General features: G+C 40.6%; 1 protein-coding gene across 7 annotated transcripts in view; it reads right to left on the reverse strand.

The window, feature by feature from the left end:
• Window positions 1-15,194, reverse strand: part of SH3D19 (SH3 domain containing 19) — a 118,614-nt gene that overhangs the window by 17,366 nt on the left and 86,054 nt on the right. For 6 of the 7 annotated variants that reach the window (XM_073341345.1, XM_073341339.1, XM_073341340.1 and 3 more), the window contains 8 exons: window positions 13,961-14,068; window positions 10,512-10,624; window positions 7,487-7,545; window positions 4,364-4,628; window positions 3,687-3,755; window positions 3,388-3,528; window positions 741-813; window positions 195-325 (listed from right to left, as the gene is read on the reverse strand). In XM_073341345.1, the coding sequence (XP_073197446.1) occupies window positions 195-325; window positions 741-813; window positions 3,388-3,528; window positions 3,687-3,755; window positions 4,364-4,628; window positions 7,487-7,545; window positions 10,512-10,624; window positions 13,961-14,068 (959 nt within the window). The remainder of the gene's footprint in view (window positions 1-194; window positions 326-740; window positions 814-3,387; window positions 3,529-3,686; window positions 3,756-4,363; window positions 4,629-7,486; window positions 7,546-10,511; window positions 10,625-13,960; window positions 14,069-15,194) is intronic. The other variant, XM_073341341.1, reaches the window with a different exon arrangement.

Below are 15,194 nucleotides of genomic sequence, written 5' to 3' on the forward strand. Positions count from 1 at the left end.
TAATGGCTGGGCAGAGTTGCAAGATTAAGTAGATTTCTAATATCACACAAACAAACTGATCTCTCTTCTGTGCACTGATGCAAAATTTACCTAGATAACAAGTGGAATAAAATGCACAGGAGAGAAGGTAAATTAGGCCTGGAGCATGAACCTGAGTGGAATACACTATATTTCAATGGAAATGGGCTACATACAATCACTTTAACAAAGTTGGTAGGAAATATCCCTGTGCGATTCTCAAGTTTTCCTCTGTACCACTCGTTATCTATTTTCTCCAGAAGATAAACAGTCTCTCCAGAATGGAGGTCCAAATCATCAGCATGCTCTGTAAGACAGTATCATTTCAGTTACAGTCAGTGTCAAATGAAGTGAATTTCTCTAAGTAAAAGCTTATTAAATATACACCATACCCAAAAGTTGAATCAGTTTTTAAAAATCTTTATTAACACGGGCATACGGTTTGATATGTAAGCTTTAACTCAAAATTGGTCTCAGCTAAAACCATGGATCAGAACATCCACACATTCAGGGTAAGTTTGGATCCAAACTTAGCAACCTGGGCTCTGCAATTGCATCACATTTCAAGTTCCTGTGAAAAATCAAAATGCTACATGCCTTTTAAACCTCAGTGTTCCAAAGAGCAGAAGAAAAGTTTTGACTATTTTCTTCTCTGCTTTGGTAGCACATTTTACACGATTAGTCAAACTATCCACTTATTGGTATTATTTATGTGCACTCACCTGCTGGAAAGTCATGCAGCACTACAGCATGAGGAGCACTTTTGTCAGAAACCCTCTCAATATTGTTTGAATCCTTACAAAAAACATAAGCAATTTAGAAATCATGAAAGATATTAACATGAACATTCCATTCTTGATTCTGAAAGATTTTTGGCTGTGTACACAATTCCATCATGCATGTATGATTCCAAACGGTCACCTTTAAAGAAAGGAATTATTATTACACATACATTAATGGGCCTGATTCTTCTCTCACTTATACTTGTTTAAATCAAAAGTAATTCCACTGAATGCAGTCACCCAGGTGTAGAACCAATTTAAATGAGAAGAAAATTGACGCAGTGTATTCATATCCAGTACGTCTTATCCGACTGTATTACAACAATTTTGAGTTTCGCAGCACACTCTATCTGGAGACTTTTGCCATGTTATTCTAATGGTACCTCCTTTATACCCCTTAAAATCTCTATAGCCCTTTTCTGTCATAGTAAGGACTCTCACAGTAACTCTTCCTTCTTCCAGGAGCGCCAGACTTTGCTGCTTGATGGCAGTTATATCTTCCCCCCCTTTTTGGTTTTTGGCCATCAGCTATGTCATCTCCATAACACGTGTCGCACATGAAGTGTTAATCTAGAGGGTTTTTTACGTTGCAGTGCAAATAAAGACACTCTACTGAGAAATGATTTGGTTGCGGCGGCACATGACATTCAATGTAAAACTAAACAGATATTAAATTTCAACATCGGCAGGTCTTTGAGTTTGCAGATTCCATGAACATGTGATGTTTCACATGAACATTTATTATATCCATGAAATTTTGGTTAAGTTGGGGATGCATTTTTACATTGACTAGTTCCTTTTCTACACCAGGAAAAAAGTTTCTAAAAAATTTCTCATTGTTTCTAACATCAAGTTCGGCTGAACAAAGGTTAGCAACATTGTGAGCCCTAGTACAGATGGGATATCAGCTGTCCCCACATTAAACATCACATCAATTATGCTCAGAGCAGTTGTGTGGAATATGAAAAGGAGTACTTGTGGCACCTTAGAGACTAACCAATTTATTTGAGCATAAGCTTCCATGAGCTACAGCTCACTTCATCGGATGTAGCTCACGAAAGCTTATGCTCAAATAAATTGGTTAGTCTCTAAGGTGCCACAAGTACTCCTTTTCTTTTTGCGAATACAGACTAACACGGCTGTTACTCTGAAACCTGTGTGGAATATATATATTATATATACACACACACACATAAATGAAGTTTCCCTAGGGAAGACAAAATGTTTTCATGCATTTTGAAACTCTGGTGAATTTTGAGCTGGGATTGGCTGCATGGTTAAAGTCAAGTAGCTATAGTCATAGGATATTCCTGCTGGTTTCCTGATTGGCTAAACACTCCTCGGTGCGTGAATCCGGGTCAGCAGAAGTCATTTTGACTTATTTTCTCAGGGCTTGTCTACAGTACAGCATTCAGCTAGTTGCACTTCAGTTGCTTGTATTGCACTAACTTGAAGCACCAGTGATTGAGTGTCTCACTCTCAACCATTTTAAGGTTTGCCCTCAAGTCCACACTAAATCAGCCCTAAACAGATTAGAGTGGGCGATCATAAATTCATTCATAAACCTTAGTTGACCAGCTGAGAGCCCTCACTCTGCCCTTTCTGCAATGCGCCCCAGGTTAGCCCTGCCTACTCAGAAATATCCTCCCAGTCATACCTCCACCCCTGCAGTGCAGGTCCTCACACAGTGATCTTGCCGTGGATTGCAAACTGAGACTACCTCAGCCCACCTGTGATTCGTCAGAGTAAGATCATCAGCTAGTAGCCCATCAGTGGTTCACTAGTTAAGGAGCAGCATATTGCTGGAGGGATGGGTCTATATAGGAGTTGGGGGGACCATGGCTGAGTTATGGGGGAGATTCCATAGTAGGGGGTATTGCAACAGAGAGAGAGAGAGAGCACAGCCTCATCAGATCATCCAAAAAGGTTGGCAGACTGACTTTTCTGAGTGTATTGGGGTAAGTTTATAGGGGAAATACTGAGGGCTGATGAATAATTGCTTTATTTGAATATAATTCAATGCAATACAAAGAGTACATAACATGAACACAGTGCAAAAACTGAGCAATGTGAATTACAATGTACTGGAAATAAATGTATTCTTAATATGTATTAAATAAAAATTGCACACGTTTGATAAAATCATAGAATATCAGGGTTGGTAGGGACCTCAGGAGGTCATCTAGTCCAACCCCCTGCTCAAAGCATGACCAATCCCCAACTAAATCATCCCAGCCAGGGCTTTATCAAGCCTGACCTTAAAAAGCTCTAAGGAAGGAGATTCCAACAGCTCCCTAGGTAACCCATTCCATTCCTCCTAGTGAAAAGGTTTTTTGTAATATCCAACCTAAACTTCCCCCACTGCAACTTGAGACCATTACTCCTTGTTCTGTCATCTGCTACCACTGAGAACGGTCTAGACCCAACCAATGTGTTGCTGAGAGCTTGGAGTTGCTATTCCTATTATTAATCATTTTACCGTTGTGCCTGAAACGTGCTAAGCACTGTACAAAATGCATAGCAAGGCACAATCCCTGCACAGATGAGTTTACCATCTAAAAAGATTTAATTAATTCTTAATGTTTACCTTTTGCTTGCTTTTCAGATGCTCATCTCGGCGGGTGATTATCTTCATATGAGACAAGTGCACTTTGCCCGTTTCCCCTCCCTTTTGACACTTGAAGTAATTGCCGTCGATCTGCTCCAGCAGCACAAGAACATCCCCACGCTTTAAGGTACAGCAACATTTTTTGAAACCAAGAGATTTAATAAACCAGTATTACATTTTTCAGAGTGTCACCTTTAAAGCTTAAAGGAGTTGATGCTTTAACATAATAAAAGACTAATGATTTAGCATTAGGGAGAGAGAGAGAGAATTTCTTTTACCTTGCAGCTGAGTTCTCCAGGGTTTCTAGGAGAGAAATCATCCTTGGCAATTCCATGAGGCACAGGCAGCTTAAACAAAAATCCAGACAAATTATTCACAAATCAAATGAGCTCTCACACTACTAAACACCTGAAATTCATGCTGCATGAGCACAAGAGCCTATACAGTGATGCAATGTAATATAGATACACCCACCTTTCCCTCCTATGCATTTTGGCCACTGGACAAACAATTTAGAGAGAGATTTTCAAAGGTGTTTTTTTTTTGTTTGGTTTTTTTTTTTTAAGGAAAATGGGTATTTAGCACTTAAGTGCCATTTGTGCCTTTGAAAAATACCACCTATACAATACAAGTCAGAGTTTAAAACCAGCTAAGGGTGCATGATCAGAGGGGACAAGAGGCCTTTCCCGTATCTCAGTCCTTGCTCACCCCACAGTGTAGCTCCCATTTCCTCCTAGAACCCCTGGTTCGTTCACAAGACACCCAAAGGCTGTGGAGAAGGTAAAGAAGGAAGCAGATATATATAGATATATATATATATAAACACCACCACTACGAAAATATGCTGAAGGTGAGGAGCAGCAGACTCCTCCCTCACAATAAAGCACCTTATACTCTGTACTGGAAACAGCTCTATCCTATATGCAAAAGCCAGGCACAATATCTCCACTCTCACCATGTATTTATTGTAGAGACTATGTCCTGGTTTAGGTCGAGGCGGTAATGCTGGGTCTTGATTTTTTAAAACTTGACTCTTTGCTCTCTTGACTCCAATTCCAAAGATGTCATGTCTTTTATGGAGTGTCAGGTCAGATGAGGATCGACAAAAAGGGTCCTTTTGGGAAGAGGTTTTGGTTCCAGAGTGTTTTGGTGGAGGTGGCCTTCCAGGAATGCCTTTAAGTGGAGGCAGTCGAGCTGGTACAAGTTTTCCATCCACAGGCCTAGAGATTGGTTGAATGATCAAGAGAAGTGTGCATTTTAAACGAGCATATAAACCCCTCTAATCTCTGAGACAGCCACACAGCATTCAATAGGGAAATATAATTAATTGAAACATGAAGAACAATACAGTAGAATCTGGATTATTTGAAGCTCTCTGGAAACACCTGAAACCTCTGGATAATTGGGGGAATTGAATAATCTCAGAAACCGTCTCAGTAGGGTTCCTTGACTGCAGATTTCATATCCTGCTGGCCAGTTCCAATTACAGGGAGCTGGCTGGTTGGCTGGCTTCCCCAGGGCCCTCTAACTAGGTAAGACTTCAGCCAGGCCACCTACCATTAAAGAGCTTTGTCTGAAGCCACCCAGAGCTGAAATGCTTTGAATGAGGTGCTTTAGCTGAAGACCTGATGAGCATTTCTGGTTCACCTGGACTTAGGGAATCAGTCTGGCTCATTTCTTGGCATCTCACTTATCTGAAACATCCTGTCATGTGAACCAAGTCATGCCCCCAGCTAAACTGATGGGACAAGAACCTACTTTGGATAACAGACTTCATCAACCATTTGCCACATGAGATTATTCTGTACAGAAAGCTACATTCAGAATGTCCAGGCTTCCTGGTTAAGTTCTAAGTATAAATTTTCAAAAGTGCCCAAGTGATTTAGGAGCCTAAGTCCCATTGAATGTCTATAGGACTCAGACTCCTAAGTAACTTGTACACTTGAAAATGTAAAAGAGCTAAAAAAATGGTGCTGTCTATACTGTGTATTCAGGGAGTATGATTTTCAAAGGCTAAGAATGTGGCTAAATCAATAACTTGTGTACTCAAAAGGTACCTCTCTTCTAAATAAGGACTGCTTTCCTGTCAAATTTCAGCTTTGTATCCCTAACTGGATAGGCACTAATGCTGTTCAAAAACAGGATGCGTTTTGGGGTTTTTTTAAATAACGGAGAAATCTTTATGCAACCTTGAATATAGTGACACTGATATTATAAACACCACAATATTACATGTTTCCTCTACAATTTTCTCTGGCATTTTTTTTAAAGAGGTTCATTAGTTCAACACAAACAAGTATTCACTAGCATGAATTCTCAAAAGGTCTGTAATAACAATAAGCCACAACAAGGTGTGTATTAATAGGCTTTTAGCCTGTGCTTCTGGTATTTTCATCAAGTGCCTTCAACCACTCGAGAAGAGTATTAATAAGCTTGTTAATGCACCCTCCACATGTTCTTTATTGCTATTACAAGATGGGCTCTAATCAATACACAGTTTTGTGAGGATTTATGCCAGATATCGTTCCATTATGAAAAAAGCCTTCTAAAAGAGTAAGTGAATATAGTAGAAAAATGGTTATATACTTTTCTCAAATATTTTGAAAATATTTATTTTAACCCTTTCTCTCTTTTTTCAGAATTTCCTGGACCTTCACCTCCCTATTCCCGTCCCTAAGAAACCCAGCTGTCATTTCAGCACCAGTTAATGGCCTTACGTCCCCCTTCCTTCAACTCACTTTTGTTTAAAAAAAAAATAATAATGTGAACGAGAGAAATCTTTCCATCTATGTTCAGTTTCTTCCCCCACCCCACCCCATCCCTAACCTCCCTCCAAATAAGCATTTTAATCTAAAACGACAAACATACAATTAGGACTGTTCCAAATCTGAACCACAAAAATAACCAGATTTTCAGCCCACTTTTTGTGAGGCAATATTATCAAATATCCAGCCTAAGAGATCTCATGACTGGAAAAATCACAGGGTTGTTATTAATCAGAGGTCTTTTGTGAACTTGAGCGGAAAGGGAGGGGACAGAATTTCTATCTACTGGGTACACAAAGAACATGAGGGAGAGGTCAAGCATGATCTAAAACTAAATAAAGGCAAAAAGTGATCACATATAAAGAGAAACAATGAGTCATCTCATTTGCGCTCAAGGAAACTCTTCTGATAAGCACTCTAACATTAGGAGATGCACTTAAACTTTCATAACAGAAATAGAGCTTTATTATCATGATACCCTAAGCAGAGTAAATTCAGTTCCAGGATCAGCTCAAGCCTCCTGATATAGGAAGGGGGAGAGGGTGATATAGTAAAACTCTGTGCTTTGGTACACTACCAACTATAAAACCCATACATAGATATCCGTGCCTAAGTGGCATGAGCTTAGCAGCAGATTTTCTACCACCCACCAACCTGTCCCTGGCAGTCAGTGGAGCCCTGGCCCAGGGCTGGCCTGCTTCCTTTTGCCTGTGGGTGCTACTCCTCTTCCTGTTGCTGAAGGGGTTAGGGAGGCTGTCATTCCTCCCACAGTTCCACTAGGGTTTCGGGACTGAAGAGTAAGCAAACAGTGGAGGTACTATACATAATGCATCTAGAGCTTCAGAAAGGCAGCTGACCTGGCTCCTTCCTCTTCAGCAACAATTCTTAGAAGGGCAACGGGTCCCTCTTTGCTCCCACAGCCCAAGCCCAGCCACAAGAGCAAGTGAAGATAGCTGTTGATAATCTTTTCTGTGGAGGAGAGGATGGTCTCCAGCTCTATCTGCTTTTAATTATGGACGAAGGGGCTAAAGCTGAGAGAACAGAGTGGCAGTCAAACAATAAGAGGAGAGCTAAGTTGCAATCTTTCTAAAGGCCTCCCTTCACCACCATACCAATTAGCCACAATATGGTGTGCATTAGTTGGCTATTGGTGCATGCCTAATTTATTAGTGATTATATCAAAAGCACAACTTACACAAGCCTACTGTCTTAATAATATACAATTGATAAGTATGCATACTAGACCGACTAAGCAAACCAACCCAGTAGCTAATCTCAGAGCCCTGAAATTGTTACTTAGAAATTCTACTCACCTGGGGGGCAGCACAGGCTCTGTCCAAGTAGTACCTGTTGGATCTGAATGTTCAGATTCCTACAAGAACACAAAAATGCAATTTCAGTTTATTTAAGAGACATTAACAGGTTACTGTTTAAAAAGATGCCTTTCTTATTTAAATTGTACTAAACAGAGAAGAACTTCAAATCAGAGGCCAAAAGAAGTCTACCAACGGGAACTTTTTAGGGCAATGCTGTACAAGGAGATATTAATAGGAGCCCTGGGATGAATTTAAGAAGGGGAAAATTTAGGCTGAATATCAGGAAAATTGTAAATATAATAATAACTCTTAGCTTGAGGGATAATATTTCTCTCTCAAAAAATGTGGTGGGAGCACCATCACTGCGGACATATAAAAAATAGACTGAACGATGCACTAGAAAAAATATTGTATGGAAGAAACCTGCACTGGCAGGGGATGGACTAGATCAGAATTGTGTTGTCTCGAAGTTACTTGACTCTTCTACATTCTCTTTCAGACAATAGCTCTCTTTGCCATGCAGCTAATAGGGCGATCATGTCATCCCTGGTGGTGAGGATTTCTTCTTATTAATAATAATTATTGGTATTACCATAGTGTGTAGGAGCCCTAGTCATGGACCAGGACCCCATTGTGCTAGGTGTTGTACAAATAAATAATAAAGATAAAGTCTCTGCCCCAAAGAGCTTACAATCTAAGTATAAGACAACAGACAAGAGAGTGATACAGACAGATGGGGGAATATAAGGAAACAATGAGTCTATTAATATTGGTCAGCATGATGGTCAGCCTAACTGTTGTCAAGTTTTTTGTAGACATCATGGCAAATTAGAGTTTTAAAGAGGGATTTGAAGAAGGATAATGAGTTAGTTTTGCAGGTGTTTATGGGGAGCTACTGCAAAGTATGTGGGGTAGTATGGGAGAAAGCACAAATGTGCTTGTTTGAAAATCTATCAAATGGGCGATGGAGGCTAGCATCATGGCCTAATCAAAGGCAGGAGTCGACTTCTCAATACTGAATGAGAGAAAATAGGTAGGGTGGGAATAGGTGGTGAAGGGCCTTGAAAGTGAAGACAAGTAGCTTAGATTTGATATGATAGAGAAGGGGGTGCCTGGGGAGGAATGCAAAGAGAGGGATGACATGGTCAGAGTGATGGGCTAGGAAAGTGATTTTGCAGCAGCATTCTGAATGGATATGAGCAGTGCAAGACTGTATTTGTCAAGGCCAGAAAGAAGGATGTTGTAGCAATTGAGCTGGTGAGAGCCTGACAAGGGTTTTAGCTGTGTGGGTGAATATGAAAGGCCAGACGTTATGCAGAAAGAATCTGCAAGACTTAGACATAGCCTGGATGTGAGCACCTCAAGAGAGATCTGAGTTGAAGATGACAACCCAAGTTATGGGCCTGAGTGACAGGTGGGACAGTGGTATTATCCACAGCGATCAAGAAAGGGGGCTTGGGTGGGGGAGATTAAAAGCTCTGTTTTAGCCATATTGAGCTTGGCAGCATGACATCCATGAAGAGATGTCAGAGAGATAGGCCAAGATTTTAGTTTGGACAGAAGGAGACAGATCTGGAGTAGAGAGGTAGCTCTGTGAGTTGTCAGCATAGAAATGGTAGTTGCATTTGTGTTGGTGGATGCGATTACACAGAGATAAGGTATAAAGGGAGAAGGAAACCAAGAACAGAGCCCTGTGGAGCCCTCCTGGAAAGCCAGAGGGGGGTTGAGGAGGATCCACTGAGGGAGCAATTAAGAGAAGACCAAGTCACAGGAGCCAATTGAGAACAAATTTTCAAAAGAACTTGGTGCACTGTGTTGAAGGTGGCTGGCAGGTCAAGACGGATGAGGATGGAGTACTGGTTTTGAGCCTTGGCTAGGAAGAAATGTTTAGAAACTTTGTTGAGAGCAGTTTCAGTGGAGTGCAAGGTGCAGAAGCTGGATTGGAGAGGGTCTAGGCAGGAACTCGGGGAGAGGAGCTCCAGACTATGATGGTAAGTATGTATTCAATAATCTTAGAGATGAAAGGGAGAAGGGGGGCAGTAATTGGAGAGGCAAGTGGGATCAAGGGTGCGTTTTTTTTTTTTTTTAAAGAGAGGAGAGACTAAACCATGCTTGTATTGTGAAGAGAAGCATTCAGAAGAGATTGAGAGGTTAAAGAGAAGAGTAAGGGAGGGAATGAGAGTAGGCACGAAGGAGATCAGGAGATGGGATGGGGTCACTCAGGCAAGTTAGAGGCGTTAGAGGAGGAGAGTAGATAAGAAACTTCTGAATCTATGACCATGGAGAAGAGAATCAAAGCAAGGGGAAAAGAAGGCAAGACATTGGTTTTTGTTTTGCCTTTGTAGGCCGCATCCTTTTACAGATTATTCCGTGATACAGATTATTATTATTATTACAGTGATAATACAGATTATTCCGTACTAGTATCTTCTCCTACTAGCACATCACTGATCATGAGTGAAAAGTAGAAGAGATGCATTTGAGAATAAATTATTGTTCTCAGGCTCTGGATAAACTAGTGGAAAATGTCTATATAATGCAGCCAGAGGTGAGAAAAGGTTGCTGTCAAGTTCCCCTTTATCATCTGAAGCAATTTTTTCCCTCTCAGACTGGCATACAGACAGAGAGGTGCCTCCTTTTCTGAAGACGGAGGATGCATTTTCAAAGGGGTGTGTGGGAATTTGGCCATGTTAATCCTATCAGTTTAATGCCCTCTGCAAGGCTTTGAAAGTTTACCCCAGGGAGCATGACTACAACTGCTAAAGTACAGAAAACAGAAGATAAACATGATCAAAGCATAACAAAGTGTAAATCTAAATCAACCAAGTGTTTTCCAGCACTGACAACAACCTAAATGATGTAGCTTAATTAAAAAATAAAATATGGAAGAAAAACATATGAAATGCCTTTTAATTGAGAGTAACATCCCCACCCCGAAACTACTTATTTCACTTATTGAGCAATTTGTTACAAGAGACTGTTTGCTTTGCTAACCAAAGGATGTAATACGGGTACAACTTACCCCTTTTCTTGTTTGTTTGGCATTACTAGGCTTTCCAGCAACAATCCCAGAGGTGCTCCCAATTGGTTTTTCAGCAGGAAGGGGTGGAGGGATATGTGGAACTTCATTTAAGGCTGGAAAAGTGTTAAATTGTAAATCTAATAAGTTCTTTGTAGGGACCAAACGGGAGTATAAAAAGATAGATATTAATGATCAAAATGGATTCCCCAACACTTCTTTGTGATCACAACTCCCTTAGCCTGTACAGGTAGGATATAAGCAGGAACACTGGAAAATACTAAGGAGGTGCATAGGAAATGTCCCCATTTTGAGAAACATTGTAGGACTTTCCTTATTGTGTAACCAATCTGCCTTTAAATCCAAGGACACTGGCTTTTTCCTCAAGTACGGTGAGGTTAGGGCAGTCTGGAGAGAGTTTAGTGTGGTAGAGGTGAGAGAACAGAAGTGAAGAGAGACAGGTATGGTTCCTGCTATTACAAGATGGAGGGGTTCATCTCTAGTCCATCAATAAAAGCTACTAAAAAGAATTTAATGATTCCACACCATTGGCTTTAAATGCACTCTCTGATTGAAATCTGTAAAATGTTTGCACAAGTTCTGCCAATATACTTATCCATAATGCGTCCGTACAGACTGGGACATTTTTCAACCTATTTTACAAGGTATTTGTGTATTCAAATAATGCACCTAACAAAGTCTGAGGCAGTTCTTTAAACCCGCTGGGCTTCTACCCATGCTCAGAACCATGTAAAAAACGCTTAATGTTAGCCTAGACAGTCTAAACATTTAAAATCTTTTAAAGTTATTTTTAAAAAGACCAAGTGAGAAGTTACCATCCAAATGAAGGCCTAGAGTCTTATCTTACGAATCAGCTGATCACTGCATGAAGGAAGCTCTCAGGAGAGAATGTGGGGTTATTCTATTTAGCATAGAACATTTAACTGTATCTCAGTGACCTGAAAGTCTGGATTGGAATTTTAAAAAACCAAACAAAAAACTCCAAAGGCGAATCCATCCCTTAGACACTGAGTAGTAGGAGACTAAGCAAAGAAGAGCTAAGTTAGATAAGCAAGAAAGCTTTATTAAGCCAGTGTGATGGGGACTAAAAGAAGGCTTAACTGCAAGAGAGAAATCTCTTCTTAACATACTGATTTTAAAAGAGCATTAGAGAGTTATTTTTACACACCTCTTTCAAATCCTGATACAGATGGCTTAATTTTCCACTCACATCCCTTTCACAAACAATATTGCCAACCCTAAGAGTTCAAAAATCAGAAGACAGGTGATGTTTTCACCTCTGTTCCTTCTCAGGTTTTACACTTGGGCGGTGGGAGGGGGAGCAGCTTTAACTCCCAGTTGGACCTCCACAGATGCCCAGTGACTGGGAGTTGCTGAAGGGAGGTGTTGAATCAGTAAGTTCCTAAGAACCTGGCCCTTTCCTTTTTTTGACAGTGCTATTCATTTGTTCTGCTGTGTTGGCTCCGTACAGGAGCCATCTCCCTCCATAGCAAGTGGGGCTGAAGTCACCTTGAACCACTGCTGCCTGATCTTTTCTGGGGGCAGGGCCCTCCAACAAGGTTTAGTCCAGCCCAATCCCCCCATGATGACAAGGCCTTTGTGCAGCTACAACTGAGTCAGACTGAAACCCATGACAGCCTCGGTTGCTGGCTTGGCATAGGGGTGACTGAGTGGCATCGGTGGCCTGATCAGAATGGATGATCTGGTGGTCCCTTTTGGCCTTAAGCTCTATGACACTAAGGCTACATCTACACTATGAGATAGGGGTGTGCTTCCCAGCTCACATATACATACTATACTCATCACGTACAAAGAGCAGTATAGTCACGGTAGCATGGGTAGCGGCAGCGAAGGGACGGCTTAGCCATGCTGAGTACATACTCACCGGCTTCAGGCAGGTTTGTACTCGGCATGGCTAAGCCGTGCCTGCGCTACGGCGACCTGTGCTACAGCTACACTACAATGAGAGCTGGCACGAGCATGCGTATATGAGCAGGGGAACCACACTCCTAGCTCGTAGTGTGGACGTAGCCTTAGTTTTTGCAACAGCTCGCATTTGACAATAGGGATAGTTGGCTCCACTCTGGGATCTGAAGAGCTTCACAGGCCACTCTGCTTACTGCCCACTTTCCCCCTTTACCTCCATTTCTTTCCCAGTTGCATTCTCTTGCTGAGTGGATCTTCACACCCCTCTACCAACTGAGAGAGCATGACTGAAGCCCTTGGGGGGCAGTTCAGTTGCCACTAGAGAGCAGCAAGAGACCGTATTATTTGTCTTGCAGCTAAAGAAAAAAAAAAATCTGTCTGGACATGCATATTAACAATCGAAACCTGAGAATTACACTGGGAAGGTGGAACACACCTATCTACCGTCATTAGGCTCTTACAGCCGAGGGTACATATGATTGTGCAAACCAAAAAGGTTATTACAAATTTTGAAATAGATTTTTTTTACAGCTTTTCTCTGTATTTTTCTAACTATTTCCACTGAATTTCTTACCAAAAAAAAAAAACACACACCACACTAGAGTTTCAGTGGAAAACTAAACACTCTTTTGGAAGTAGTGATGTAAACGTAAGGAGAGGCTAAAACACCACCACTGGGGTACCATGCTACTACAAATCTGACACAGTGTAGAGGTATGTGGGTTTTGAGTTGATTTTAATAATCTCCTCTTGCGTAATTTCTCTCTTTTGCTTGTACTTTTGGGCCCATCTATGAGGGATGTGATGATTCCTCTGTTTTGGGAATCAACCCCAGGGTGAAAATTTTTAGTTTACGAAATCTGAATCTTGGCAACATGCAATAAAGCACTCAACAGATTGAAGATTTCAGCACTAAGACATCTAATGCTTCTCCTCTGCAACTTGCCTGCTTTGTGAGGGCTAATCAGTTCCAGCTCTTGGTGGCATGGATTGGGAGATGGAAGACATTGTGGTTAATGGTCAAGATGGGACCAAAATGCCACTTTTGGTATCCAAGGTTTGTGGTGCTATTTTTTTTTTAATTATTTCTAAAAACCACCAGCCAAATGCCAGTACTTGAACAGCTGTGGATTTTAGAGCCAAAATAATTTAATCCCTGTCAATATTAAGCAATGAAGTCATGTTTACATCTTCCTAGAAAACTAACGAAGAGTTTAATACAAAAGGCGTGAGCTTCCATAGGAGTGTCTACATTTGCTAGAGAAACAAAGTTAGCATCTTTATATTAAACTATTCTTTAATTACCATTTTCTAGAAAGATGTAAACATGACTTCACTGTTTAGTATTGACAGGGATGAAATTATTTTGGCTAAGATTTTTCTAGCAGTTAATGAAACTAGCTTTAGGTAATTCAGTATTTCAATAGTGATTTCTGATCAAATGATTTATTTATTGAAGTCTCTCTGAAAACTTCAGATAAGAAATAAAAGTGTGAAGGACTTACATTTCCCTGGTTTAGATGGGATTCTGATCACCGTAGGCTTTCGTGCTATAGCTGGTTGAACTGTCTGTTCCTTTGCAGGCTCATTTTTGAAGGGGAATTGAAAGGGATCTAATGAAAAAACACAACTTATTTAGCATGTCTTTGTTAAACACACACCTTGACAGACACTTCATTCATTATTCAACCACTTGTATACTTCACGACTAAGGGAAAAATCACCATCTCAGTATCGAGAGACAATAAATATAAAGCTAATGAAAGCAGATTACTTTGCCCTTAGTAAATAATGTACTTTTTTCTAAAAGTGCACTGAGAAGAGATTCAAAGATGAGTTAACTTAAACCACGTTCCAAATGCTTTTCAGGACTATTAAAATCATAGTCCAACAGCAAATGCTCCTCTGGATAACAATGATTTAGGAAGTCAGTACAGCTTTAGGGAAACATGTTCCAAAGCAGTTGCTCTAATATGGGTGTGAATGTATCTGTAAAAGAGCTACGTCATCACACAGAAGATAAAAGATCTACCAAAAGCAAACAACATATTCCATTGCAAATATTAGGCTCTGGTTACAAAGTCCTTTTCGTGCCCCCTCCATCTCTTAATAAATGGCTAAGTCAGGTTTTCCTTGAAATTTGTGTTGCTTTTTTACAGATCATAATCCTGAAGTAATGCGGAAGGCTTGTCTTGTGGTTAAAATATAAGATTAGAGTCAAAGCTGGGTTCTGTTCCTGGCTATGTGACAGACATTCCTTGGTGACCCTGGGCAAGTCACTCAACCTTTCTGGGCCACTGTTTCTCTATCTGTAAAATGGGATTACTTCCCATGCTTAACAGGAAGTTAACACTTAGTTGATTATGGTTTATGAATTGTTCTGATACCATGCAGAACACGGTCATAGAAATGTATTGGGATAAACAGATAACTCCTTATTCTGGCAGGACTCCTATTGTCTCCATGCCAAGGAACATGTATCTATTTTATATCCACTCCATATTATCAAGTACTATTTCTTCCATCCCCATACACTAAGATGCCAACAATTACTGCACTATAATTGCATCAGATGGAAATGGGAAATGTATTCTGACCAACAAATTCACCATGACTCCCATCCACCATTCACACAGAAGCCCCTGCAAATAAGCACTGATCTCATGTGGCAGCCGTTTCAGATGTGTGCTAGCTAGACAAGATGTTATTAAGTGTCAGAGGCACTTAAATAAGGAAGCA

This window comes from Lepidochelys kempii, chromosome 4, assembly GCF_965140265.1.
Source record: "Lepidochelys kempii isolate rLepKem1 chromosome 4, rLepKem1.hap2, whole genome shotgun sequence".
NCBI classification, from domain to species: domain Eukaryota; kingdom Metazoa; phylum Chordata; order Testudines; family Cheloniidae; genus Lepidochelys; species Lepidochelys kempii.